This window comes from Anolis sagrei, chromosome 3 (genome assembly GCF_037176765.1).
Source record: "Anolis sagrei isolate rAnoSag1 chromosome 3, rAnoSag1.mat, whole genome shotgun sequence".
In the NCBI taxonomy this organism is placed as follows: Eukaryota; Metazoa; Chordata; class Lepidosauria; order Squamata; family Dactyloidae; genus Anolis; species Anolis sagrei.
The window spans coordinates 226,857,321-226,883,782 of record NC_090023.1 but is presented as its reverse complement, the minus strand read 5'-3'; the positions used below and the strand labels follow the sequence as shown (position 1 = coordinate 226,883,782).

Sequence of the window (26,462 nt, the reverse complement as noted above, 5' to 3'; positions counted from 1 at the left end):
GTCGCGTGCGAAGGCCCCTGAGGTGGGTTTTATTTTTGAAGGGGGGGGAGGGGGGGAGGGAGGGACTCATGGTGTGGGCGGAGTTGAGCGGCGAAGGGGAGGGAGCCCCTTTGCGCATGCGCGGCGGGGGCTGTGACGTTCTTGGGCGGGTTCGGAGGCTGGCGGTTGTGGCGGTGCTCTCGAGGCGCTTTTGGGGCGGCGACCAGGTAAGGCGTTCCCCGTCTATTTCTATTATTTGAGGGACGGGAGAGACGCCGGTGGCAACCGCCACCACCTTCCTCTGAGGGGAAGGAGGCCCGAGAGTCAGGAGAGGCGCCGCAAGGCCTCGGAGGACCCATCTCTCCTCGTAGCCGGGCCTCCGCAGTCGCCAGAGCCTGAGGCGTTGCTCACAACATGCAAAGAAGGGCCCAGAGAAAGGAGGAGGAGGGGGGGGGGTAGAAAGGGCCCGGGATGCATCTTTCACTGTATTTGCTTTATTTATATTTATATTTATCTATCTATCTCGTTTTATATCTTCCTACGAAGACTCAAAGCGTCTCACAATTAAAAACATTACAAATATGCAATAATAAGGCAACATTGTCATTATATATTATGTTATCAGTAGTATCTATATAAATAAATATGTAATCTTTGTTTGTGGGATTAACAGAACTCAAAAACCACTAGACGAATTGACACCAAATTTGGACACAAGACACCTACTAACATTTTTTGAGTGATGGTCACTCCTTGGGTTAGACAAAATACTAACCCAAGGAGTGACCATCACTCAAAAAAATGTGCAACTTCCAAATGTCAAGGTCTATTTCCCCCAAACTCCATCTGTGTTCATATTTGGGCATATGGAATATTCATGTCAAGTTTGGTCCAGATCCATCACTGTTTGAGTCCACAGTGCTCTCTGGATTTAAGTGAACTACAACTCCCAAACTCAAGGTCAGTGCCCACCAACCCCTTCTAGTGTTTTCTGTTGGTCATACGAGTCCTGTGTGCCACGTTTGGTTCAATTCCATCATTGGCGGAGTTCAGAATGCTCTTTGATTGTAGGTTAACTATAAATCCCAGCAACTGTTTTCATCAATGCCTCGAGGCCGTTACTGGGTGGTTGCGTGCCAGCAGATTGAGGGTGAATCCAGCAAAGACGGAGATCCTATGACTGGGTCGACCGTGCAGTGGGGACATCCAGCTGCCTACCCTGGATGGCGAGGCACTACGCCTGCCATCATTGGTAAAGAGTCTAGGAGTCCTTTTGGACCCTCTGCTGACGATGGAGGCCCAGGTCTCCACCGTTAGCAGAACTGCCTTTTTTAATCTGTGGCAGGCCAGTCGGCTGGCCCCCTACCTGCCCCGGGACGACCTAGCTATGGTGATCCAGGCCACAGTCATCTCAAGACTGGACTACTGTAACACCCTCTACATTGGCCTTCCTCTGTCGGTGATCCAGAAGCTCAAGTTGGTACAAAATGCAGCTGCTCGGCTTCTTGTGGGAATTCCGATGAGATGCCACATAACACCAATCTTACTACAACTGCATTGGTTACCAATTGAGCACCAGATCACTTTCAAAGTGATGGTACTCACCTTTAAGGCCTTGCATGGTCTGGGGCCGATGTATCTGAGGGACCGCCTCACCCCCTACCAACCCCAGAGATCCCTCCGTTCTGAGGATCAAGATCTATTGGAAGTCCCCAGTGTCAAGACCTTGCGTCTAACAGCAACCAGACACAGAGCCTTCACAGCAGTGGCACCACCACTCTGGAATACTCTGCCACCTGAAGTCCATGCCCTGCGGGATTGTTTTAAAATTGCTTTTAAATTTTGTTAGATTTTAGCTATTCTTGTAAGCCGCTCCGAGCCCCAGGGGAGTGGTGGCATATAAGTTGAAATAATGATAATAATAATAATAACTACAACTCCCAGATGTCAAAATCATTTTTTTTTTTAGTGATGCTCACTCCTTGGGTTAGTAGGTGACTTGTAGCCAAATTTGGCAGCAATTCGTCCAGTGGGGGTTGGTGCTCATCTCCATTTCTAAGCTGAAGAGCCGCCATTGTCCGTAGACACCTCCAAGGTCTTGTGGCCAGCATGACTACATCAAGTGCCCTTACCTTCCCGCCAGAGCAGTACCTATTGATCTACTCACATTTGCAAGTTTTCAAACTGCTAGGTTGGCAGAAGCTGGGGCTAACATTGGGAGCTCATGTTGCTTCCCAGATTCGAACCACCAATCTTTCAGTCAGCAAGTTCAGCAGCTCAGCATTTTAACCTACTGCACCAACGGGGGCTCCATATTAGGGTTTTATGTATATGCATATTATATGTCTATACAATCTATAATTAACATAGCACAATATTAGTATTTTATATTACATTATTGTACTATGCTATAATATAATAAATACAATAACAATAAAACTTTATTTATATCCCACCACCATCTTCCCGAAGGGACTCGGGGCGGCTTACATGAGGCCAATCCCATCAAATACAAATACAATATATCAACATACAAGCAAGCAAATAAAACAATATAAATAATACGGTTGAACATATAAGCAATAACACACAAAAGATTTAAAATTATGGCAGGGCCAGATGTAGGTTAAAATTTTAAAACCCTGGGCGTGTAAGAGTAGGATATGTCTAGCCATGCGGGTTTTAAATAGTGATATGGGGGGGGGGGGGGGGAATCAATCCAACGGATAGATAAAGTGTTTCAGAGGACATATAGAAGGAAATTGGTCAGATCGGGTATTATTTAATACTGCAATATTATTAGTAATATTTTATATAAAATAGTTATATTATTATATATTGTTATATTGTGCTATTATTAGTATTATATTAATAATATATGTATAAAATATAGTGTATTCGCATTATATAATATAAGGGCCCTCTGGTGGTGCAGCAGGTTAAACTGCTGAGATGCAGAACTTGCTGACCGAAAGGTTGGCAGTTCGAATCCGTGAAGCGGGGTAACTTCCCGCTGTTAGGCCCAGCTTCTGTCAACCTAGCAGTTCAAAAATATGCAAATGTGAGTAGATCAATAGGTACCACTCCGGTGGGAAGGTAACAGCGCTCCATGCAATCATGCTGGCCACATGACCTTGGAGGTGCTTGTGGACCATGCCGGCTCTTCAGCTTAGAAATGGAGAAGAGTACCAACCCCCAGAATCGGACACAATTAGACCTGATGTCAGGGAAAAACCTTTACCTTTTATACTACTATGATGCAATATTATTAGTAATATATATATAATATAATTATTGTAATATTATTATACCAGAACATGTATACCACCAGTATATTATACTATTAGTATCATACAATATATTGTATTATGTCATTATATGTTGTATTATACCATAAGTTGTAGTATATATAATTTATTATTTATTTATTTCGCGTATTTCTACCCCGCCCTTCTCAACCCCCAAGGGGGGACTCAGGGCAGCTTACAAAAGGCACAATTTGATGCCTACACAATAGTACAATAAACATATATAAACAGCAATTAAAACAGTTATAACAGTTTAAACAATCAATTATATATCACAATCAATGATATATTATATTACAATATTGTATTTTGTTACAACACTATAGAATTAATGTCCAAAGGCATTCAATAATTGCCACATGTAAAGCTTCCTTGAGTCCCCTTTGGGGAAGAGAAAGGCGGACTACAAATAGAGTAAAGAAATCAGTTTGAAACTACTTTAACTGCCATGCCTCCATGCTGTGGAATCCTGAGGTTTGTAATTTGGTAAGGCACCAAATACCAGAGAACTGCAACTTCCATGACTCCATAGCATTGAGCCATGGCAGTTAAAGTGGTTTCAAGCTGCATTAATTCTACAGCGTAGATCAAGCATGGGCAAACTTCGACTCTCCACGTGTTTTGGACTTCAATTCCCATAATTCCTAATAGCCGGTAGGAGTTAGAGTCCAAAACACTTGGAAGGCCGAAGTTTGCCCGTGCTTGGTGTAGATGCAACCTCAGAAGCCTTTATAACACCAGATTTGACATCCTTAGTAGTAGATGAATATTGGATGCTGGTTTACAAAACAAATAGGAAATCTCTTCCTTCTTCCCCACACCACAAACTGTCATGATGGTGATGATTTTGGCAATGCCAGTTGGAGGCATTTCATCCACATCATGTGTAACCTTTCGCATTGTGGAATATAGGTTGCCTTGGAGTCTGGTGGATGGAGCCGCCTCCTCTGGAGGTTTTGAAGCAGAGGCCAGATGGCCATCTGTCCAGAGGGCTTTGGTTGTGTGTTCCTTTTATGATTATTATATTTATATGTATATCCTGCCTTATCTCCTCTGAATGGGACTCAAAGTGGCTTCACATAAGAACATTAGCACAGCATTTCAAATGTACAAATATTAAAACAAAATTAAATATAAATAGTATTAAAAGATTCACAGTTAAAACCATTCAAACATATTTGATACATCTTCAAAGCTAAAACCACAGCACCCCCTGAATTGATCTTAAAAACCTTCATCTTTAAAAGCTTGCCTAAATAGAAAGGTTATCTATTCCTGCCTGGCAGGATGGGATTGGATTGAGTGGCCCTTATGGTTTCTTCAAAGTCTACGATACTATGATATCACACTATCTGATTAATTTCATAGTATATTTTGAATATGTCATGTTGTTTTAATTAATGCTGACTGAACACCCTTATATGAAAATTTATGATTCTTTTAAAAAGCATGTTTCAAAGGCAGATATCAAGAACATCAGATGAATGAGGTGCTTTAATTGTGTATTTCTGCTTGGATGGCCCTTGAAGTCTCTTCAGGCTCTTTTAGGCCTCTTTCCCTCCGCGAGTGCCTGTACCCATATAAAAGCAGTCCCCTACTTATAAACATCCAACTTACAATCGACTCATGGTTAAGAACGGGAGTGAGACAACAGAAAGTGAGAGAAATCTGTCCCTCGGAAGGGAAATCCACTCCTGGAAGAGCTATCATGAGGAAAGGTGCCTTCACTGACACTTTAACACCAATCCTTGTTTCCACAACAAGCAATTTTTGTCAAAATCCAATGATCACAGGGACAGAAAGTGAGGTGAAATGATCTGAACAGGAAACAGACAACAAAACAAATACCACAGGGGTGTTAACCCTTCCCTATGCTAACCAAAGCTACATATACATATACATATGCACAGAGAGATAGAGAGAGAGATAGCTGGAGTTACATTTTTAAAATGTACCTCTTCTTGTTCGTAACTTGGAGACTGCCTGTAGTTGAGATTGCATGTTTTTGGGAGGAACTGTAAATTTGCTTGTTTTATTGTAAAGTGCCATGTACATTTGATAAAGATTTATGAATAGATGATGCTGGTGATGATTGATGATGTTAACCGCTATAGCAACAGCAGCTTTGCTGCATTCCTGGCTGAGATGAAGTGGGGGTTGGGTGGGAGAAAGGGCTTTATCAGTCACCGCCTCCAGTGACTTCCTTCCTCCCTCCCCCCTCTCCTGGAATGCCTCTTGGGACGCCTAGGAATTCCTGTGATGCTAACGCGAGAGGCCGAGGATGCCTCGCAACAAGCCCAGAGAGGAAAACTCTAGAAGGCCCTTTCAGAGAAGAGCAGAACAGCTGTGGCCTCTCTTTTTACATCTGATAGATTTCCGGCCAGAGGTTTGGAATGTGTTGGCCCTGGAGGAGAAAGAGCAGAGGCAGACTGCGGCTGTTTTGTGTTTTGAAATTATGAACACCATTTCAAAGCAGTATATTTCACGATATCAGGGTTAGTGTTACACAAAGTTGCAGATGGTTTATGGAGTTATCAAGTTTTCCTAATCATTTTGAGCCAGAGACAAATGTAAAGAATAAAATGAGGCGGGGTCGCCATCTTGCAAATGACTGAGGCTAGGAAATGTCTGTATGCCGGGAGGGGCATCTAGTGGTAATAATTTGAAGCTCTATGTCTCACCCTTTCAAGTGGTAAGAGTTTCATTCATGGGCAGCTCATGGTCGTAGAGATAAAATACCTCATCACTAGGCTTGTGCATTTTGGCTAAACCTCGATGTCCCAACTCCCAGTCAGTCCCACTAAATCAGGGGTTCTCAAACTTTTTCAACAGAGGGCCAGGTCACGTTCCTTCAAACTGTTGGAGGGCCGGATTATAATTTGAAAAAAAAATGAATGAATTCCTTTGCACACTGTACATATATTATTTGTAGTGCAAAAAACCCTTTAAAACAATACAATAATTACAAACAATTGAACAAATATAAACTTATTAGTATTTCAATGGGAAGTGTGGGCCTGCTTTTGGCTGATGTGACAGGATTGTTGTTGTTGTTGCGTGCTTTCAAGTCATTTCAGACTTGGGTGGACCCTGAGCGAGGGCCGGGTAAATGACCTTGGAGGGCTGTATGTGGCCGCCGGGCCTTAATTTGAGGACCCTGCACTAAATGAAAAAAAAATCTAGAAAATAAAAATAAAGATTCAAGAGAGGCCAAGCCATTAAGCCAAGCCGAAAAAAACTACCTGAGAGTGAGCAGTGGCAAGGCAGTCGGACTGAAGCATGAGGACACAGTTTGCATAAGACACATCACAATATTCTTCTACTCCAGTTGACCCAACAGGAGAACCTAGTGCGAGGAGGAGCATGCGGCAGCCTCTTTGCTTGCTGCATTCTCCCGAAAAGCGGAGGAGGAGCCATGATTGACTGCCACATGGTCCCCTTATTGATGGGAACCTGTGACAGTGCTAGGCCCTTGCTGTTACTTCCCTCTGACCCAGCCAAAGAAGCCAGATTGGCTGACAGAAAATGGCTAAAATGGATCTGCACACAAGCCTACTTATCACAGTACATATTAGTATGTGTGTATAGACTTGACATCCCACTTGATTCTCTCCTGTAGGATTTGAGAGTTTGTAGTTTAGGGAGGGTCTTTAGAATTCTCAGACAGGGGTGTATTGGGCTTCACTAAATTACAAACCAGAATTTTGCAGGAGGCAGCCACAAGATTTAAAGTGGGATACCAAATTTATACCTGCTCTTTAAAGTGGGATGTGATGACATCCTATTGATTTCAAATTGGGTATAGCTTTCTGAAATGCTCTCCCCCCCCCCACCACCACCACCACACACATACAAACACCCTATATGAGTATTTATATGAATACATTATGGGTATAATATAAGAATATCCAGTAAGCATCAATCAGATTTTATGGTTTATTTTACCATAGCAATTGCTGGGATTTTTTAATGTTGTTCAGAGTGCTTTTATATAATAATTTTTATTGATGGTTGGTGTTTTGCATTAATTTTTATTTTATATTTGATCTGTTATGTATTTTGTTTATATGATATATATGTTTATATATGTTTTATTTCATGGTTGTAAGCTGCTCCAAGTCCCTTTTTGGGAGATGGGGCAGGGTATAAATAAAGTTTTATTATCATTATTATTTGTGTGTGTGTGTGCACACAAAATTCTTCTTGCTTTGGGAGACTATTCTTCTTGCTCCTGTTCTTACATCCAGCTTTGGGGCATGTTGTATCCTATTCAGGCAGGGCGGTGGGGGGAGGGATACTCTTCAGAGGCAACAAAGATGCTTCTTTCTGTTCTGTTACATTGGGATAAATGGCTATATTAAGACAGAAGGCATTGTATCTTGTGTTTTGCTTTTTAAAAACCTCTACGAAAGGCATGCATTGTTCAGAACATGGTTCATTACAAATAATCTCCTTTGGTTCTACCCCATAGCACTTTTTAAAAAGCTTTGATTGCTTTAAATGCCATTTCTTCCAACAATTAGTAATTTTAGAGTTGCCATCTAAGGTTTAATCTAAAGATATCCCATTCTGTTCTGTTTTGATCTCTTTAAAAATTACAGCAGCATTGTGTTCTTCCATGAACTACTTCTTCGTATTGGATCTAAGTATTTTCTCTAGAAGAATATCATTTCATAAATTCATAAGTTTTAAATACTTAAGTAAGAGAAGTCTGCAGTAGTGAAAATCTAAATTTAACCATCCTATATGTAAAAGTTTAGTTCATAAGACTTGAAACTTTTAAAAGTTATCAGTGTTTCGTATTGAGTTCCACTGTAGATCTAAATTAATTTGTTTTCTTATCTTTTTCTATATAACATTTTTTACAGTTTACAGATTATCTTTAGTTAACAGTTTCCTGTAAGGGGGCAAACCTGCACAAACCATGTGTTTGACCTGCAAGTTGTGATTAGAAATCAGTTATCTATTTATGTGGTTTGCCTTTTTCCCAACCTGTATCCTAAAGTTGGCACAACAAACTTAACTTTCTCATGGCTTCCAATTCCACATGTTACTACAGCCAGCTTTCTGAACTGTATTAAGTTAAGTCCTCTGTTATCCCGCCCATTATTGGCTTCAACAGATTTTAAAAGAGGCTTGAAATAATTTCACAAAACATTAATTGGCTACAAAACACTAGTTCTTCAGATCTCACTCTTGTCAATTATTTGTGACCCTACAGATAAACAACACACCCTCTTTTGTCAGTTGTGTGGGACCATTCTTACTCATGGTAACTACAAAGCAAATAGTTATCCTGTTTTTAAAACCTAGTAGCAAACTCAATATTAAAAAAGGTCAAGTATACCCCCAGTTATTCTCTCTGGCAATTCCAATGGCATATTGCTGGTTCAGAGAGAAAAATTGAAAGGCACTTGCACTGTACCTGATTCCTTCTGGGCAAGTTGTTAATGTTAATATTATGCCTGGGCGTTGCATTCATTTCACAATCCTGTTTTCCCAGTTTCCCAATGACAAAGTCCTAAGGATGTCTAAATCTCTTTGTCTTCGATGGGACTTACACCTACGGAGGTCTGAAGTGTTACACCTTGTGTGTGTAATGAGCCTAAAAAGATCAGGGTGGTGAGACAAAAGCTACGTAATCTGTTGTGAAGATTATTTGCTTTAAAGATCTCCTACCTTATGTAGTCATAGTATTTGTTCTAGTTGATAATACTCTGATTTCATTTCTTTTCTTTCTTTCTTTTTTGCAGATTGAGTGAACCTTCATAAAGATGGCAAAGGTAAGAAGTGATTAAATTCTTTGTATACTGTTTGATTTCAGAATGTATTTTTATATTTATAGTTCATTATTCAAGATATAAATAATCTGTAAACGTCCTACAGAGGCATAAAGATACCTTAACTGTAACAAAAACTATTAAATGTGTGCTCTTTGTGTCTATGAATGTAATGCTGCCTCTTTTATCAAGAGTACAAATGTTTTAGAACATTTTTTTTTCTTTTGGAAGAAGCAATGGGAAAATATGGTAGAATTACAAATGGACCAAAGTGGTTCTTTTCCCTCCAGCCCAGATTCCATGAATGAAGCAGTGCAGTCCCATAATAAGAGGCGTGTCTGTGGGCATTTCTTTTCTCAGAGAATATAGTTCAGAAAATTATGCAAGAAACAGATTACTGCACATGCTGGGCAACATTTATACAGATGGAGTATCTTTCAGAAACTAATCTTTCTCTTGAAACTCCATGTTACCTGCTTTCTATTACTACAGATGATCTCAGTTTTTACTAAATGATTCCCAAAAGATTTGCAAGGTCAAATGTATGGGGGTTGTTTTTCTTCATTTTCTAGGTTTACAAGCAACAACTGGTTGAGAAGATACATGTTTGCATGTTCACTTATTCTAAGGCAGGCATTTAATAATGCTCAGAATCAGCAGGGAACCTAAAAACACAAATTAAAATAAATAACATTTTCACCAGTATTATTTTACTCAACACGTATTTTATTTGAAGAATAACAAAAGTTATTTGTCCCTATTCCTACCCTAGATATTTCATGTATGCCTTAGCCCCATTCCTGTTTAAGCCATTTGTATTTTTAAAGCATTTGAATCGTACTTTTAGTGTTAAAGGTTTATATTGCGGCATACTCAGAAGTGTTCCATATTTCCTATATTTCATTCTTGTATTAGTTACATTTATCTTTCCTTCAGCAAGCTTAAGATGACATAAATTACTTTCTTTTTGTTTTATCCTCTATACTAGGGGTCCTCAAACTTTTTAAGATGAGGGTTGGTTCACTGTCCTACAGACTGTTTGGGGGTGGATGGACTGTAATTTGGAAAACACATGAATGAATACAATATTTAAAATGTAGAACAATCTTTACCAATGTGAATTTACCAGTATTTAAATGGGAAGTGTTGACCTGCTTTTGGCTGATGAGATAGCCAAGTTAATTAGAATTATTGTTGTTCTGTGCCTTTTAGCCTGAGAGTGACCTTAAGGCCCCTTCTACACTGCCATATAATCCAGATTATCAAAGCAGATAAACCACATTATCTGCTTTGAACTGGATTATATGAGTCTACACTGCTGTATAATCCAGTTCAAAGCAGATAATCTGGATTGTATATGGCAGTGTAGAAAGGGCCTAAGGCATTTTAACATTGATCTGTTTTGTAAAAAAATCTTTAAAAAAGAAACAGCTGTATCATAGCTAGACATTTACCTCTCTACAATGCAACAGGTAAATATATTCTGATTCTTCAGAAAATAGTTGTAATGACAACATGCCATGTTTTCCAGGCTTTGCAGGGAAGGGAGTTTCATTGTTTAGGGGCAGCCAGGGGATAACTTTGTCCCACATCCTAGCTGACCATGAAGTAACAGTCAAAAGGTGAAAAGGCTGTTGTTTCACAACAATGTGGGGAACACAGGAAACAACCATAAAAGGGGTGGCTGCTCATTCTGAACAACTTGTTTCCAAATACCTTGCTTCAAGGAATTCCTCAGACCTCAACATATTATGTAAAAGGCAACTCTGTCAGCTGCTTCTTCCGTCATTAGTGGTACATCTAGAGTACACCATTGAATTAATACAGTGTGACACTTTAATTGCCATGGGTCAATGCTATAGACTCATGGGAATTGTAGTTTTGTGAGACATCAGCACTATTTGGTAGAGAAGGCTAAAGACCTTGCAAAACTTAAAATCCATAGCACTGAACCACAGCAGTTAAAGTTGTGTCAAACTGCACTAATTCTACTGTAATTCAGATGAGTTTTTCCTAGAAGCCAGGCATTTGGAAATAGGTCACACCGAATAAAATTATTTTGTTTATTTAATATTTTATTTATTTTCAGCAACAGCCTGCTGAAAAGTTTACAAATCCCGAAACCCCTGGTTATGTTGGATTTGCCAACCTTCCAAACCAAGTTCATCGGAAGTCTGTGAAAAAAGGCTTTGAGTTTACCCTTATGGTGGTTGGTAAGAACTGTTTTCTTAATCTTGAATTGGGCTTGAATTGTAAGGAACTACTGTGTTTTTTAGGTGCAGGCAAATAAGAGTAAAACAGGAATTACTCCTGTTCAACACCACAGCCTTTGACCTGTGGTGTTCCTCAGGGCTCCATACTGTCCCCCATGCTGTTTAACATCTACATGAAGCCGCTGGGTGAGATCATCCGGAGTTTCGGGGTGCGGTGTCACCTGTACGCAGATGACGTCCAACTCTGTCACTCCTTCCCACCTGCTACTAAGGAGGCTGTCGAAGTCCTGAACCGGTGCCTGGCCGCTGTGACGGTCTGGATGAGGGCGAACAAACTGAAATTAAATCCAGACAAGACAGAGGTACTCCTGGTCAGTCGCAAGGCCGAACAGGGTATAGGGTTACAGCCTGTGCTGGACGGGGTCGCACTCCCCTTGAAGGCGCAGGTTCGCAGCTTGGGTGTGACCCTGGACTCATCGCTGAGCCTGGATCCCCAGGTTTCGGCGGTGACCAGGGGAGCATTTGCACAGCTTCGGCTCGTGCGCCAGCTGCGCCCGTATCTTGGGAAGTCTGACTTGGCCACGGTGGTACACGCTTTGGTCACATCCCGCCTCGACTACTGCAACGCTCTCTACGTGGGGCTGCCCTTGAAGACGGCCCGGAAGCTCCAGCTAGTCCAGCGCGCGGCAGCCATGTTGTTAACCGGAGCGGGACGCAGGGAGCGCACAACGCCCTTGCTGTCCCAGCTCCACTGGCTGCCGATTAGCTACCGGGCCCAATTCAAGGTGCTGGTGCTAACCTACAAAGCCCTAAACGGTTCCGGCCCAAAATACCTTGAGTACCGCATCTCGGCCTATCAGCCCACGAGGACCTTGAGATCATCCGGGGAGGCCCTTCTCTCGGTCCCGCCTGCCTCACAGGCACGCTTGGCGGGGACGAGGGAGAGGGCCTTCTCGGTGGTGGCCCCCCGGCTGTGGAACTCCCTCCCTGCTGAAGTTAGACAGGCACCCTCCCTCATGGCCTTCCGTAAGGGCCTGAAAACCTGGCTCTTCGAAAAGGCCTTCAATTAAGTGCTGTGTTTTGGAATGACCACCGGAATGGACTAAGACGACGAGACTGATTATGACCCAAACAAGACGAAGCGGATTTTTAGTTTAATTAGCTGTGTGTTAGTAAGATGTGTGTTATGATCCTGATTTACTGTAACTGTTGTCTTCATGTTCTGTGTTTCTGTACACCGCCACGAGTCGCCTTCGGGCTGAGAGTGGCGGTTAACAAATGCAAATAATAAATAATAAATAAATAATAATAATAAAACAAAGAAACCAGCACTTTAGTAAAGCAAAATAATTATTTGTCTCTAGTAGAATATTAGAGAATCAAGCCGACATATAATATACATTCCCATCAAGAGAACTAAGAAAAGATTAACAAGACCAGGATTTTCCCCACTCCTATAATTACCTTGGGTCTCTCCCTCACCCCTGGCTTTCCTATCTCTTAGGCCCTTTTCCACACAACTGAATAAAATTCCACATTTTCTGCTTTCAACTGGGATATATGGCAGTGGGAATTCAGAGCCCTTCCACGCAGCCATATAACCCAGAATATCAGGCAGAAAATCCCACAATGTTTGCTTTGAACTGGGTTATCTGTCTCCACACTGCCATATATTCCAGTTCAAAGCAGAAAATTTGGGATTTTATTCAGCTGTGTGGAGCCCAGTTCAAAGCAGATATTGTGGGATTTTCTGCCCTGATATTCTGGGTTATATGGCTGTGTGGAAGGGCCCTAAGATTAGCTAATACCTGGGCCTTAAAGCAGGAATCTGCAAATTATTTGAACCTTGGATTCTGTCATGAAAGAGATGTAATTGACTTTTGGAAGACGTTTTCTGGCAGCTCTTTCCCTACTGACTTAATTTTAGTATTGGCAGTTAACAATAATAGATATAGAGACAGATGTAACCCCATTTAGTCATGAATTAATATCATTTAAAAAGGTTATCCAGGTTATGTATGTTAGTTGTTAAGAATGAATGATTCCCTTTTGATTCATAGGTGAGTCTGGACTTGGGAAATCTACTCTGATAAACAGCCTGTTCTTAACAGATCTCTATCCAGAAAGGATAATCCCAGGAGCAGCTGGTAAAATTAGATTTTATTATTTTGTTGTTTTAATACTATATGACTAATAATGAGTTTTAACATACTTGATGTATTATTTGTTTGGTCCATTAAAATGAGGGTGAGGTATTTAGTCATAACTGCTTCATTCAATTTTCTTTTGTTTTAAATAATGTCTTACTCATTTTTGCGGTCACAGAAACATCTCTGGCTTTTTGGAGGATCTGGGGTATTTTAAAACTATATCATGCATGTTTCTGTTCCCATATTCAATAGTGGTAGACTATTGGAGAGTCTTTAAAATAATTATTGTTGTTTTATTTAAATATAACATTTGTTTAAATGATAGCTATGATTCCTTTGTATTATTTTCAACCAGTCTTTTCAACATACCATTTTTCCTTGCATTGTACAAATGGGCATTTAATGCAGGATTTCATGTGGAAGTTCCATTCATTTTCATCGTTTTAAGCCTCGATTGGTCTTTATTGGTTTTTATAGTTGAATGCTCTCTTGCTTTTGTCCTCTTAATGTATTTGTTCAACAAAAAATGCTGTTCTTAAGGCATGATGTTGTCATATAATAATTAATTTGTTAATGATTTGTAATTTATTCCAATTATGTAGTATTATCATTACTGTTAATCATAGAATAATAGAGTTGGAAGAGACAACATCGGCCATCTAGTCCAACCCCCCCTGCCAAGATCCGCAATCTTATTTTAAAGTTTTATGTTCATCAATCTTCTGAGATTAGATTTTATTATTTTCTAGAGAAAATTGAAAGAACGGTGCAGATTGAAGCTTCAACGGTTGAAATTGAGGAGAGAGGTGTGAAACTCCGTCTCACCGTAGTAGACACACCAGGATATGGTGATGCCATCAATTGTAGAGATTGGTATGTATTTGGTTAAAATTTTCTAGGTGTATAACCTTCAACTTTCATGTGTTTGTTTTGTGGCAGTTCTGCAACACATGGGAGTATGAAATAGTATTTTATAATACGTTCCAGTTTTAGGCAGAAACAGAAAAAAATCAGTAATTAGGAGTTACATTTTTCCCTCTGGACTCCTTCAAAAGTGATTTTTCAATCTGCTATGGAAATAAGTACTTAGTTCTGGTTTACCTTGCAGTGTGTTTTGCGTATACACATCCTTTTTCTGTTCTGTCTTTTCTTGGCCAAATACACTGACTCCTGAGTTTTTTATATTTATGCTTATCTCTCATTACCACTCATATAGTTGAATGAACAATTTTTACAATTCATTAGCTTTGTTGGCCATAGGACCCTATTTTTCTTTCATCTCAGATACATTCAAACTGCCAACGCTTTGTGTAACCACTATCCTTGTGAAGGTATCATTATCTACTTGTTTTTTTGCATCTTGGCACATTTATTATACTGCATGAATGTTGTTTAAGTTCCTTTGTTCAGACGCTAACCAGCTGACAAATAAATAAACAAATTCATTTGCCTTTCAAAGATCAAAGTAGTTTCAATCACCACCTACATCTTCTACCTCAAGAGGCGTTGGAACCATTAAAAAGAGAGGGAGTTGGTCAAAATGAGTTAGGAACGGTGGAAGTTCAAACTACACTAACACATCACTAACAAATTTGCTTATTTAAATTTTGGGAAATACGTCAGCTGGATACTTTCAAAATGATGCATGTCTTTCCTACACATTATTTCTGATCTAGCTGCTGTGGTTGCCTAACAAATGTTGGAAATATAAATAATATGATTTCATATTTCATAATGTGGATGTGCTGAAGCAGGGCAAGTTTTAATGAATTTAGCTTAGATACCAGAAACTGATTAATAATTACTATACTGTACTCAGAAAAGGTTTCCCAGAACAATAATTACAGCAAAGAATATTAATTGTCAAAAGATTGCTGTATCTATGTGAGAATATTTACTTTAGTACTTCATTGTGACATATTAAGGTCAAGAAGATCTCTGTGTAAGAGTTTTTTTTAATGGATGGAAAGTTCAGCTCTTTCCAATTTGGTATCAGACTACTTCATACCTCCTAACATTCTATCTGTAATTTAACTTTGAGGTTCATTATGAGAATATAAACATATAATCATAGACTAATTCTTCTTGACATAAGACTCAGTGTCATGCAAAAATCAGTAATAAACATCCAGGGAACTTGACATTTGTTGGAACGACTGTCGCTATGTTAAATTATTCTGTTTAGCACAACATGTATAGATGATGCTATGAAGGAATTTCTCTTCCACTGTTCTGGTCAATGATCACCAAGCGTGATATTTGTGTCTCTACATTCCTTTTAAAATCTGGCTACTGCTTTTGTTACTAAAAACAAAGCAGCTATCTAATCTTCATTATACTGGGCTCCAGTAAAACGGCGTTGAAAACTTTCTACTATGTTTCTCCACAGAGCATTTCCACTTACTCAGCTATTTTATTTCATAAGCTTAAGAATGTAACAAAGACACCAAGTTAAGTGATAAAGCTGGAGTCATACAATGCTTATAAGCTGTTAGGTAATGGATTTTTTCAAGAGATTACCTCAAAAAGCATGTACAGTTGTCTTCACAGCTTTGCAAGCATACTTTTAAGAAGTATATAAAAAGCTTTCTTTGTCTTCAACTTACATTCTAAATACATATGCTGCTGATTTGTCATGTCTCGACATATTTAAAGGTATTAAAATAATAATGTTCAAGTAGAGTTTAAAATTTGTTTGAATACAATATTTAGACAACACTGAATGTACCTTATAACCCCCCCCCCCCCCCCACACACACACACACACACACACACTTAGGTATCCCTGTAGTGTGAAAAAGCAAAAGGGGAGGTTTTAAGGTTTTTTTTTTCATAACATCTTAAATTAAACGGTAAAGCAGATTTCTGTTTTATCGTCGTGCAGAAAATTTAATTATTTTCTATAAACCCCATACTCTGCTAGTTTAGAATTCTTTATTTTATTTTATTTTTATGTTTAGAATTCTTTATTTTATTTTATTTTTGTAGGAAAAGCTATAGGATCCTTTTTTGTCAAGAGTTGTGCTAGAGAACTTCCTAAAGTTGCTGTGAGTTTTCCAGGCTGTATGGCCATGTTCCAGAAGCATTATCTCCTGACATTTTGCCCACATCTATGGCAGGCATAAATAGGATGCCTGCCATAGATGTTGGGTGAAACGTCAGGAAAAAATGCTTCTGGAACATGACCATACAGCCCAGAAAACTCACAGCAACCCAGTGATTTCGGCCATGAAAGCCTTCAATGAACTTGCTAAACTCTTTCTGCCCTAAGGTAGAATAGGGGCTTCTACACATTTTTGGTCTTCAAATTGAAATTGACCTTTAAAAGACTTAGTTGTTGTTTATTCATTCAGTCGCTTCCGACTCTTCATGACCCCATGGACCAGTCCATGCCAGAGCTCCCTGTTGGCTGTGGCCATCCCCAGTTCCTTCAAAGTCAAGCCAGTCCCTTCAAGGATACTCTTCATCCATCTTGCCCTTGGTCGACCCCTCTTCCTTTTTCCTTCCATTTTCCCCAGCAACATTGTCTTCTCCAAGCTTTCCCGTCTTCTCATTATGAGGCCAAAGTACTTCATCTTTGCCTCTAATATCCTTCCCTCCAGTGAGCAGCTGGGCTTTATTTCCTGAAATATGGACTGGTTTGATCTTCTTGCGGTCCAAGGCACTCTCAGTATTTTCCTCCAATACCACAGTTCAAAAGCGTCTATCTTCCTTCACTCAGCCTTCCTTGTGGTCCAGCTCTCACATCCGTAGGTTACTGCGGGAATACCATTGCTTTAACTATGCAGATCTTCATTGTCAGTGTGATGTCTTTACTCTTCACTATTTTATTGAGATTGGTCATTGCTGTCCTCCCAAGAAGTAAACGTCTTCTGATTTCCTGGCTACAGTCTGCGTCTGCAGTAATCTTGGTGCCTAGAAATACAAAGTCTGTCACTGCCGCCACGTTTTCTCCCTCTATTTGGCAGTTATCAATCAGTCTGGATGTCATGACTTTGGGTTTTTATGTTTAACTGCAACCCAGCTTTTGCACTTTCTTCTTTCACCTTGGTTTGAAGGCTCCTCAGCTCCTCTTTACTTTCGGTCATCAAAGTGATATCATATGCATATCTAAGGTTGTTAATGTTTAGTCCAGCAATTTTAACTTCAGCCTTGGATTCGTCAAGCTCCGCACGTTGCATGATGTATTCTGCATAGTTGAATAGGTTGGGTGAGAGTATACAACCCTGCCGTATGCCTTTCCCAATCTTGAACCAGTCAGTTGTTCCACAATTTATTATGATCCACCCAGTGAATGTCTTTAGAATAGCCAATAAAAGAGAAATAGATGTTTTTCTGAAACTCCCTGCCTTTCTCCATTATCCAGCGGATATTGGCAATTTGGTCTCTCATTCCTCTGCCTTTTCTAAACCCTGTTTGTACATCTGGCAAAAGACTTATGGAACCTGAAAGTGGTATCTTCTTTTTACTCCAGCCCCATGAACCCTAAAACAGCTTTTTGGGCAGCTTGAAAGCTCCAGGGATAATAAGAAAATAAAGAAATTCTGTCACCTGCATCCTCTTTGATTTAAACTGATGGCTATTCATAGAACTGTGAGACCTTCTAAACAGACTCCTGCAGGAGAGATAAAGTGGAGTATAAATAAATATAATAGTAATAGTAAAATTTTGGATTATATTAAATAATCAAGTTACTAAATTTTTTACACAGTAAACACTCATTTAATCTTAAAATGGCTCTATTCGAAAGAATTGGTGTTTGTTTACTATAACAATTGTTTCACAGTATTTTAAGAATTTAAGAGGACAAATGTTTTGTAAGCATAATTTATATTTTATAAAAGTTTCAGGACTATAATTTCCTATATTGATGAACAGTTTGAGCGCTATCTTCATGATGAGAGTGGTTTGAACAGACGACATATCGTAGATAATCGAGTTCACTGCTGCTTCTATTTCATTTCACCATTTGGCCATGGGTAGGTATTGTACTAATTATGGATTTGAGACAAAAAAAATTGTTTTATGTAGTAGCTTACCTCTTAAAAACTTTTCAAAATAACAATTAACCAATATTTGAAAATGTCTAATATTTTATCTCCTTTAAATATGTGTACATGGTATTAAATGGTAGTGTAACAATTTTATCTGACAGTTCTCATATGTTTTTAAGAAGTACATGCCATAAGAAAGTAATTTTTATTTTTTTAGACTCAAGCCATTAGATGTTGAGTTCATGAAAGCCATTCACAACAAAGTCAACATTGTACCTGTAATTGCAAAAGCTGACACTCTTACTCTGAAGGAGCGGGAAAGACTGAAGAAAAGGGTGAGCTTTTATATTCATAGAAGCATGGGAAAATATGTGACAGGCAGGGAAAATATGTGACAGGCAATCAAACAGATGCTAAGTAAATCTGTGACATCTTAAGAGTCTCTGTGGCTTGTTCGACACTACTTAGTGAGGCCAGTGTGCACTTTGAGCTTATTTTAGTTCTTTTGTCCTACCCCCTTCTCCTTTGTTCATCTTGAAAACAAAGTAATATGTATGAATTTTGGGATCAAAACAGTCCTCTACACATATTGAAAAGCAGTTTAGTGAAAGAAGAGGCTATTAGGCTTTCCAACTGTATGTCTTTGTGCCCTGTTGATCACTCTGACTGTCAGAATCTGCTATGAAAAAAATTAGGTAGAGAAGACCTGCTGTGCTTGTTATCTTTGGATCTCAATCTATATTAGCCTATATTTTCTCTAGATTCTGGATGAGATTGAAGAGCACAGCATCAAGATTTATCATTTGCCTGATGCTGAATCAGATGAGGATGAAGACTTTAAAGAACAGACCAGGCTTTTGAAGGTAAGGAGTGTTAATGAAATCGAAAACAGTGATAATTTTCATTGCCAAATATCAGAAGCTTTATGCTATCCTCTTCTATTCCAAGTTATTATCAGAGTTGTACATGAAACATCTTGAAGTGTGATTTTTTTTTTTACTGTGCTGCAGGCCTAAATTCAGTATCAAGCTAGTGTCCATCTGCTAGTAAGGTTTCTTCTCTCCCCTTGCAACTGTATGCACTACCCAAAACTTTACTTTTCCAAACTCTCTGGAGCAAAGTTTAAAGAGAAATTCTTTGTGGTACTTGTTACTTCATTGAGGAAGACCTGTCTGACCTCCTCCCTGTTCTTTGACTACATTTCTTCAGGCAGGCTTTTGTTAACTTATGGGCTTCTAAAGATGGGACTTTTAATGGGGAATACTATACTTTCTACTTTTTCTCTGATGTGCAGTTTACTTGATTTTGATTTACATTTGAGAATTCTTTACCCATAAGGTTTTGGATTCCCATTTGAGAGAAAAGGCAGGATACCTATGGTATATTCTGTGCTTAAAAGCATTGAAAGATGCTTACTGTTTTGCTGATAAAGAGTTCCATCAGTGGTAAAATACTGTTGAATCCCGGCCACTACCTGCTTATCCATGGTCATGGTCCTGAATTCTAATCTCTGGAAAAGTAGTTACTTCTGTATAAATACTTGAGATGATTATGATATTCATAAAACATTTTAGCCACTTCAAGAAAATGTAATGGTTACACTTCTTTTATTGACTTCAATTCCAGACCAGCATTCCATTTTGTGTAGTTGGATCCAATCAACTAATTGAAGCCAAGGGTAAAAAGGTTAGAGGTCGTCTCTATCCTTGGGGAGTTGTTGAAGTGGAAAACCCCGAACATAACGACTTCTTGAAACTAAGAACCATGCTAATGTAAGCATATTGCCTTTGCCTAAATACTAAATTGAGTGATATTTCATCCCATGTTCTGTCTCCTGCTGAAAAGGGATGATCATATTTTTTGTTCAACAGTTAAGGATGATGAATACCATTCCCTAATAATTTTTGTGATTGAAAAAAAAAACTGGAACAAACTATTCAAAATAATTAAGTATTAACTACTTGGCAGTCCCAGAAGGAATTTAATGGAAATTTTGAAAGCACCTTTGAACTGGAGATAAAATTATTTCCATCAATCTAATACTGAACTGTTGAACTTGAAATATCTTGCATGGTTAGATTAGCTGCATAGGTGGAAATATGTTCTCTGTGTTTATAACATGATGAATTTTATAGGTTTAATTTGTTGTGCTTTCCTGACCTTTGCTTCGTATAGCCTTCTTTCAGGAGATAAAATTACATTACTCAGCTGATAACGAATGTGGGATTACTGTCCTTTTAGCACCCACATGCAGGATCTCCAGGAAGTGACTCAAGACCTTCACTATGAAAACTTCCGTTCTGAAAGACTTAAAAAGGGTGGCAGGTGAGGATCTAATTTACTGAATTAATATTTCCATTTAGTTACTTTCCATCTTCATATTTTAACCTCTATGCAATCAAAAATACGTAATTTAAGCTTGTTTACTAGGTTTTCTGACACTTTGTTTGAAAGCGAAGTATCTGTATTCAGCTCTGGCCTACTCTTATCTTTAAGTGTCAGAGCGGACTAATTTTTAAAATAATGCATAGAAATAATAATGAGAGAAAATCATAATTGGGCAAGTCTACAAAAAGAATGTATGATTAATATGAAGCTGTAGTGAGGGATAAATTCTCATCCATTGAATCAGATCTTTATTTTTAAAGTGTTATTTCTAGTATCCTGCTTATTTTTTTTATTTTGTAATTTTTAAAAGCCTAAAATGAAACTTCTATTTTTAAATTGGTTGGGCTAGTGAAATATTCTTAATGAGAGTTTCTTGTAAATGGTCTTCTTTTTTTAGAAAAATGAAAGGGCATTTTTGTTCTTGCTATAATTATGTGTCCTTTTCCTCCTTCTCCCCAAAGTCGGAAGGTAGAAGATGAGGATGCCAATAAAGACCAGATTTTATTGGAAAAGGAAGCTGAAGTAAGGATTTTCCTTTTACTCAAAATATGTATAGTACTTCACGAGAGGCACTTTACTTTGTTTCTCTGTAAGACCCGGCTTTCTTTTATTCCATTTAATTTACTACAGATTAAGAGTATATATTTTAAGATCGCACTTTACTTCAGTTGAGAGGGAAGAAATTCATTCAGATTGCTATGAGATACTGTTTTGGTGTATTGGTTCTGGAGTGTTACTGTGGCAAAGAATGGGAGGAAACCAATATGTTACTTCTTCTCTTGTAACATACTTGCCCAGAGAAAATGTGATAACAGTTTGTTTGTTTTTTAGCTCCGTCGCATGCAAGAAATGATTGCCAGGATGCAGGCGCAGATGCAGATGCAAAGGCAGGGTGGCGAGGGAGACAGTGCTGTGGCTCATGGGCATAAAGTTTAAATTATTTGGTAAGATTACTTTTTTATAGAAAAATAATGCAGTAATTGTTAGAATAGAGATGGCTCAATATAGCTTTTTAATGGTTAAAAATGTAAAGCTCAACAAAACCTTTAAAGTATTCTCAGTTCTATTATATGGTTTGGAGTTGAGACCTTTCAGGATTGTGGGCTCCCCTATTTCAATAAAGTACAACCAATTGAATTATGGACTTTTTAGAGGATGTTAAGAATTTAAGTGTATAAAACTGTAATATTTTAGTAATAACAATAATTGAAATGTACAATGTACAGTTAATTCAAGGCAAATTAAATAAGAAATAAATGCTGTAAGAAATTCATTGCTGGGGGAAAATCAACTCAAGGATTGAATCCAGTGCAATATATATGTATAGCCATATCCAGAAAATAATTCTGTCATGATGTTGTCTGACCTCTAATAGAGAAGGAACAAGAAAGAGTCAAAGATACCAAGGGCTCTTGTCTCCCCTTCTCCTTTAATATTTTAGCACAAAAATGTAATAAACATGCTGCATGTTAGGGTTACACATGCTATACAGTGTATCAATAATGTCCTTTTTGCAGATACCATCATTAAATGAAGCCATTTCAGACGTGATGCAGTGGCATATTTGGTGGCGAGAGATGCTTCTTATGAGACGGAAGACCATTTGCATTCAACATTGGAAATACATTGTGGTCATTTTTGTAATGCCTACTTTGTAAACAACAAATTTGGTCAATATTTTAATGTTGGTTTAATGTTATGTGGTGATTTATTAACTTTGATAGTTTTACTCTTTTACTGAACTTTTAAAAAAATATATCCTGGTTACATAGATACTCCAAATGTTTCCTAACTTGATACTATTCATGTGACAATGTGGATTACTATCACTATTTTGTGTTTCTTTGGTTACACTGAAGGGATCATGTGATTTTGACCACTGCCCCTAAGGTCCAAAATCTGCATGTGTGCTTTGCATTTCCTCTGTAGCCTTTCCTAATGACCTAGTAGTCTGGTTTATATGCACATACAACAAAAGGAATTTAAACCATTATCTCGATAAATAACAAATCTTTATTTGCTCAGTATTAAGTACTTTTGATGCAGAAATTTATAAAGACGGTTGTGAGTGAACATTTGGGCCTTGAAATAGTGTTCTTTGGTTTTAGGCTATCCAACAATACAAGTGACAATTTTTTCAGTGCCATTTCTTGCATTTCGTAGGATATTAGTCCTGTGTGCCTCTAACACCCCTGAGCTGCTCTACATTTCTACAACTGCAGTGTTATTCTACCACGTTGCTACCACACATGTAATATTTTGTGTCATAACTGAAAAAATAGAACAAAACTTACAGTATAATGTTCAAAAGGCATGTTACAATATAGGAAACAATTGCTGTCAGATCTTCAGGAATATATATTTTTGTATATTTTACCTTTTTTAAAAAAAGGTTAGACCAAAAGACACCCTCAGGCATATTTTGTCTGGCAGCGCTGGTTTTGCCATAGGAAAAATCAGGCACTGGCATTTGCACTGTGAGGAAAGAGTAACTTTAAGTCTCGTGCTGTTTAGTCTTCCATCTTCAATAATATACAAAATCGCTTAGAGTGTGCAGGTTGTCTGCTGACATCTTTCTCCTGGTCCCTGTTACATACTGATTGTTTTCTTATAATGTTCTGTGTCTTTGTACTTTGTTTTGACAACTATTCTGGAAAATAATGGAAATCTATGCTTCTCCATTAACAAACCAAGTTAATGGTGGTCCATACAGAATATGGATCTAATACAGTAGTTTTAGCAGTAACTTTAATTCTAAAGAATTGTCATTTTAATTGTTGCTCCCGAAAGTGTTGCAAATGTCTATATACATATCCATGTAGATAAGTATATCCAACTATCTCTTAAAATTGAAGAGCAGTTCATGTGAAGTGACCCTGCTTGATCATAAAATTCCTTTCTTCTTTAGAAGTTTACTAACATTTGATTTTTCATTTTTATGGCAGTAAAAGTTGTTTGCTGTGTGCTAATCTTGTATTGCCATAAATAAAAAGTTACATTAAAACTAACATTTGTAGTATACAGTAGAACTGCAGGGAGAGGTTTACAGCGTCCTAGTGGTTTTATTTTTTAATGTTAATCTATTTTGAGTGTCTGTTCTACTCAACCATTGCTGTTGTAGAATTTATAATTCAAGCAGTTTACAACTCAGTGCCAAAAGACTGAACATGGGTACTCGGTGCATGATACTGTTTCTAATATTTAATATGTAGACTTTGTTTTAAAATCAAACCCTCATTTCCACAAACTGTTATTTAAGTTCCTAATTACTTCATCTGAAACATAAGAATAAACAGTGTCTGAAGCTTTAGGGCTTTAGTTTTTGGGCTTGCTTTGAAAGCTGCCAGAGCTGACCTTGAATAACAAAAAGAAGTGAAAAAAAATTGTATAATATAAAATTCAAGAGAATAGGAATGTAATAATAGGATTATAGAAGAGATACCTATTAAACAAAGAAACCATATTTGCTAACTACCCCTTTCCCTGTTTGTCTTCTGTCATAAGATATATGGTTCAAGCAAATCTTCCAACCTTCCAGAACAGATTTTTGATAGGGAGCTGTAAGGAGGTACAAACTCCTAGTTCTATTCGCTGAGCTGTGGAATTTGTGACCACTGTTTTGCTCATCCATCTCTGGACTCCATCTAGAATGTTCATATACTTGGCTGAAATGGTAAAACTTCCATTAAAACATTCCAAGTAATTCCAAAAACAGATCATAAGCTTTTGGCTGTATGTTTATCTTTCTCCTTTCCTCAAAAGTAGCCATTTCAATATTTTTGCCCTACATCAAATCACATACAGAGGGGTTAAGTTATGCTTGTTTTGAACACACTTCTGAAATCTCCTATTTCTCAGGATCATGTTTGAACTGGTATTGGCAGCCTCTGTGTGAGTTTATTACTCTAATAAACCATAATGCATTGGGTTAATTTGCCAATTATAGGAAAACTGTATGTGTGTGCCAAATAATTAGTGGAAGCTTAACCCCACTTTATATCTCAGTTTTCATTAAATACCTAACAAATTGTACATTCATTCTGAACTAATATGCACCCCTGCATGTTTAGCTTGGTTGCTGTGAATAGACCATTGCATACTGTGGTCTTTGCCTGTGGAATTGTATTTTGAAGTGTCTTGGCTTTTTATGTTAGCTTGTAACTATTCAAACTCTTTAAAGATACTAAACATTCATAAATTACTCTCTTGGATTTCTTTTTATTTAAATTTTTAAGATATTTTAACAAAGTGGGGCGTAAGTTCCATGGGACTAATTGATATTTTTGTGCCTGGCATAGTTCTAAAATCTGTTTGTACCTTTTTTTTCTGCAGTGAGCCGTATTCCAATATTTAGTGTTGAAGAAAAGTAGTAATAACTAAAGTTATTATCAGGCAGTCTTCAACCTTTGGAAATATAGTTGGCATCAGAATAGCTTCTGTCCTCCTTCAGGATACTTGCCAATCTATAGAGCATTCCAAACACTTTTCTTGAATAAAAGTTAACATACTTACAATTTTAAGAGTATATTATTAACACTTTTACTGTTTTGTATTGGGATACTTAAAAGGGCTAATTTTGTATAAGACAATATTAACATAAAATTGGTTTACTGTACCCTCAACATTAGCCAAGACTATTAATAAACATGACATATTAAAATGGGTGTGTCTGCTGTGAATTGTTTGGACAACAGCTAGCAAGTAAAATGTAAAAAAGATGTTTCTATATAAGATAAGTTGACTTTTCTGACATACTGATTATAACCTGAGATAAGGTAACACATTCTCAGTCCTTTCAGAACACCATATTCACTCATATTTTTAAGGGTATATTATCAAAATGTTGGTGTATTTGATGGATTTTGAAACTACCTGCCAGATTCTATGATGTCCTTCAAGAAGGAGAGCAGCCTAACCTCCTGTGAAATGGACTTCCAGAGGATGTAAGCAGCTACTGAGAAGGCTTGCTTATGTCCTCAGCAAGTGAGCCTGTGATGGTGGTGGGACTGACAAAAAGCTTCTCCCTCGCCCCTCAGATTATGTTAGAACTCTAGCAGGTCTGAATGGGACGATTCAGTCTTTTGGATATTCTGGATCTTCGGCATATAGAACTTTATTGGTATTTTTTATTTCTCGTGTCAGAGCAGCCAGTCAATTATATTACATTTCTAACAGAACAAAGCAAACAGAGAAAATACAAAATGTGTGAGTTTGGAGGTTGATTAAATGTCCTTTGACCAGTATCTGGCCACTTGGAGTGCTTCTGGTGTTGCTGCAAGAAGGTCCTCCATGGTGCATGTGGATGGGCTCAGGTTGCATTGCAGCAGGTGGTCAGTGGTTTGCTCCTCTCCGCACTCGCATGTCGAGGATTCCACTTTGTAGCCCCATTTCTGAAGGTTGGCTCTGCATCTTATGGTGCCAGAGCGCAGTCTGTTCAGCGCCTTCCAAGTCGCCCAGTCCTCTGTGTGCCCAGGGGGGAGTTTCTCATTTGGTATCAGCCATTGGTTGAGGTTCTGGGTTTGAGCCTGCCAGTTTTGGACTCTCGCTTGCTGAGGTGTTCCAGCGAGTGTCTCTGTAGATCTTAGAAAACTATGTCTGGATTTAAGTCGTTGACGTGCTGGCTGATACCCAAATAGGGGATGAGCTGGAG

The 26,462-nt window shown here is 38.3% G+C and overlaps 1 protein-coding gene across 1 annotated transcript; it reads left to right on the top strand.

Moving 5' to 3' along the window:
* Nucleotides 1-101: 101 nt before the first annotated feature.
* SEPTIN2 (septin 2) lies at nucleotides 102-25,474 on the top strand. Its single transcript, XM_060767959.2, has 13 exons — nucleotides 102-206; nucleotides 9,041-9,070; nucleotides 11,157-11,280; nucleotides 13,341-13,427; nucleotides 14,180-14,303; nucleotides 18,275-18,409; nucleotides 18,642-18,759; nucleotides 19,186-19,287; nucleotides 20,051-20,196; nucleotides 20,666-20,749; nucleotides 21,274-21,334; nucleotides 21,644-21,756; nucleotides 22,330-25,474. The coding sequence occupies exons 2-12, from the start codon at nucleotides 9,062-9,064 to the stop codon at nucleotides 21,746-21,748; spliced, it is 1,095 nt and encodes a 364-aa protein (XP_060623942.1). The 5' UTR covers nucleotides 102-206; nucleotides 9,041-9,061; the 3' UTR covers nucleotides 21,749-21,756; nucleotides 22,330-25,474.
* The last annotated feature ends 988 nt before the right edge of the window (nucleotides 25,475-26,462 follow it).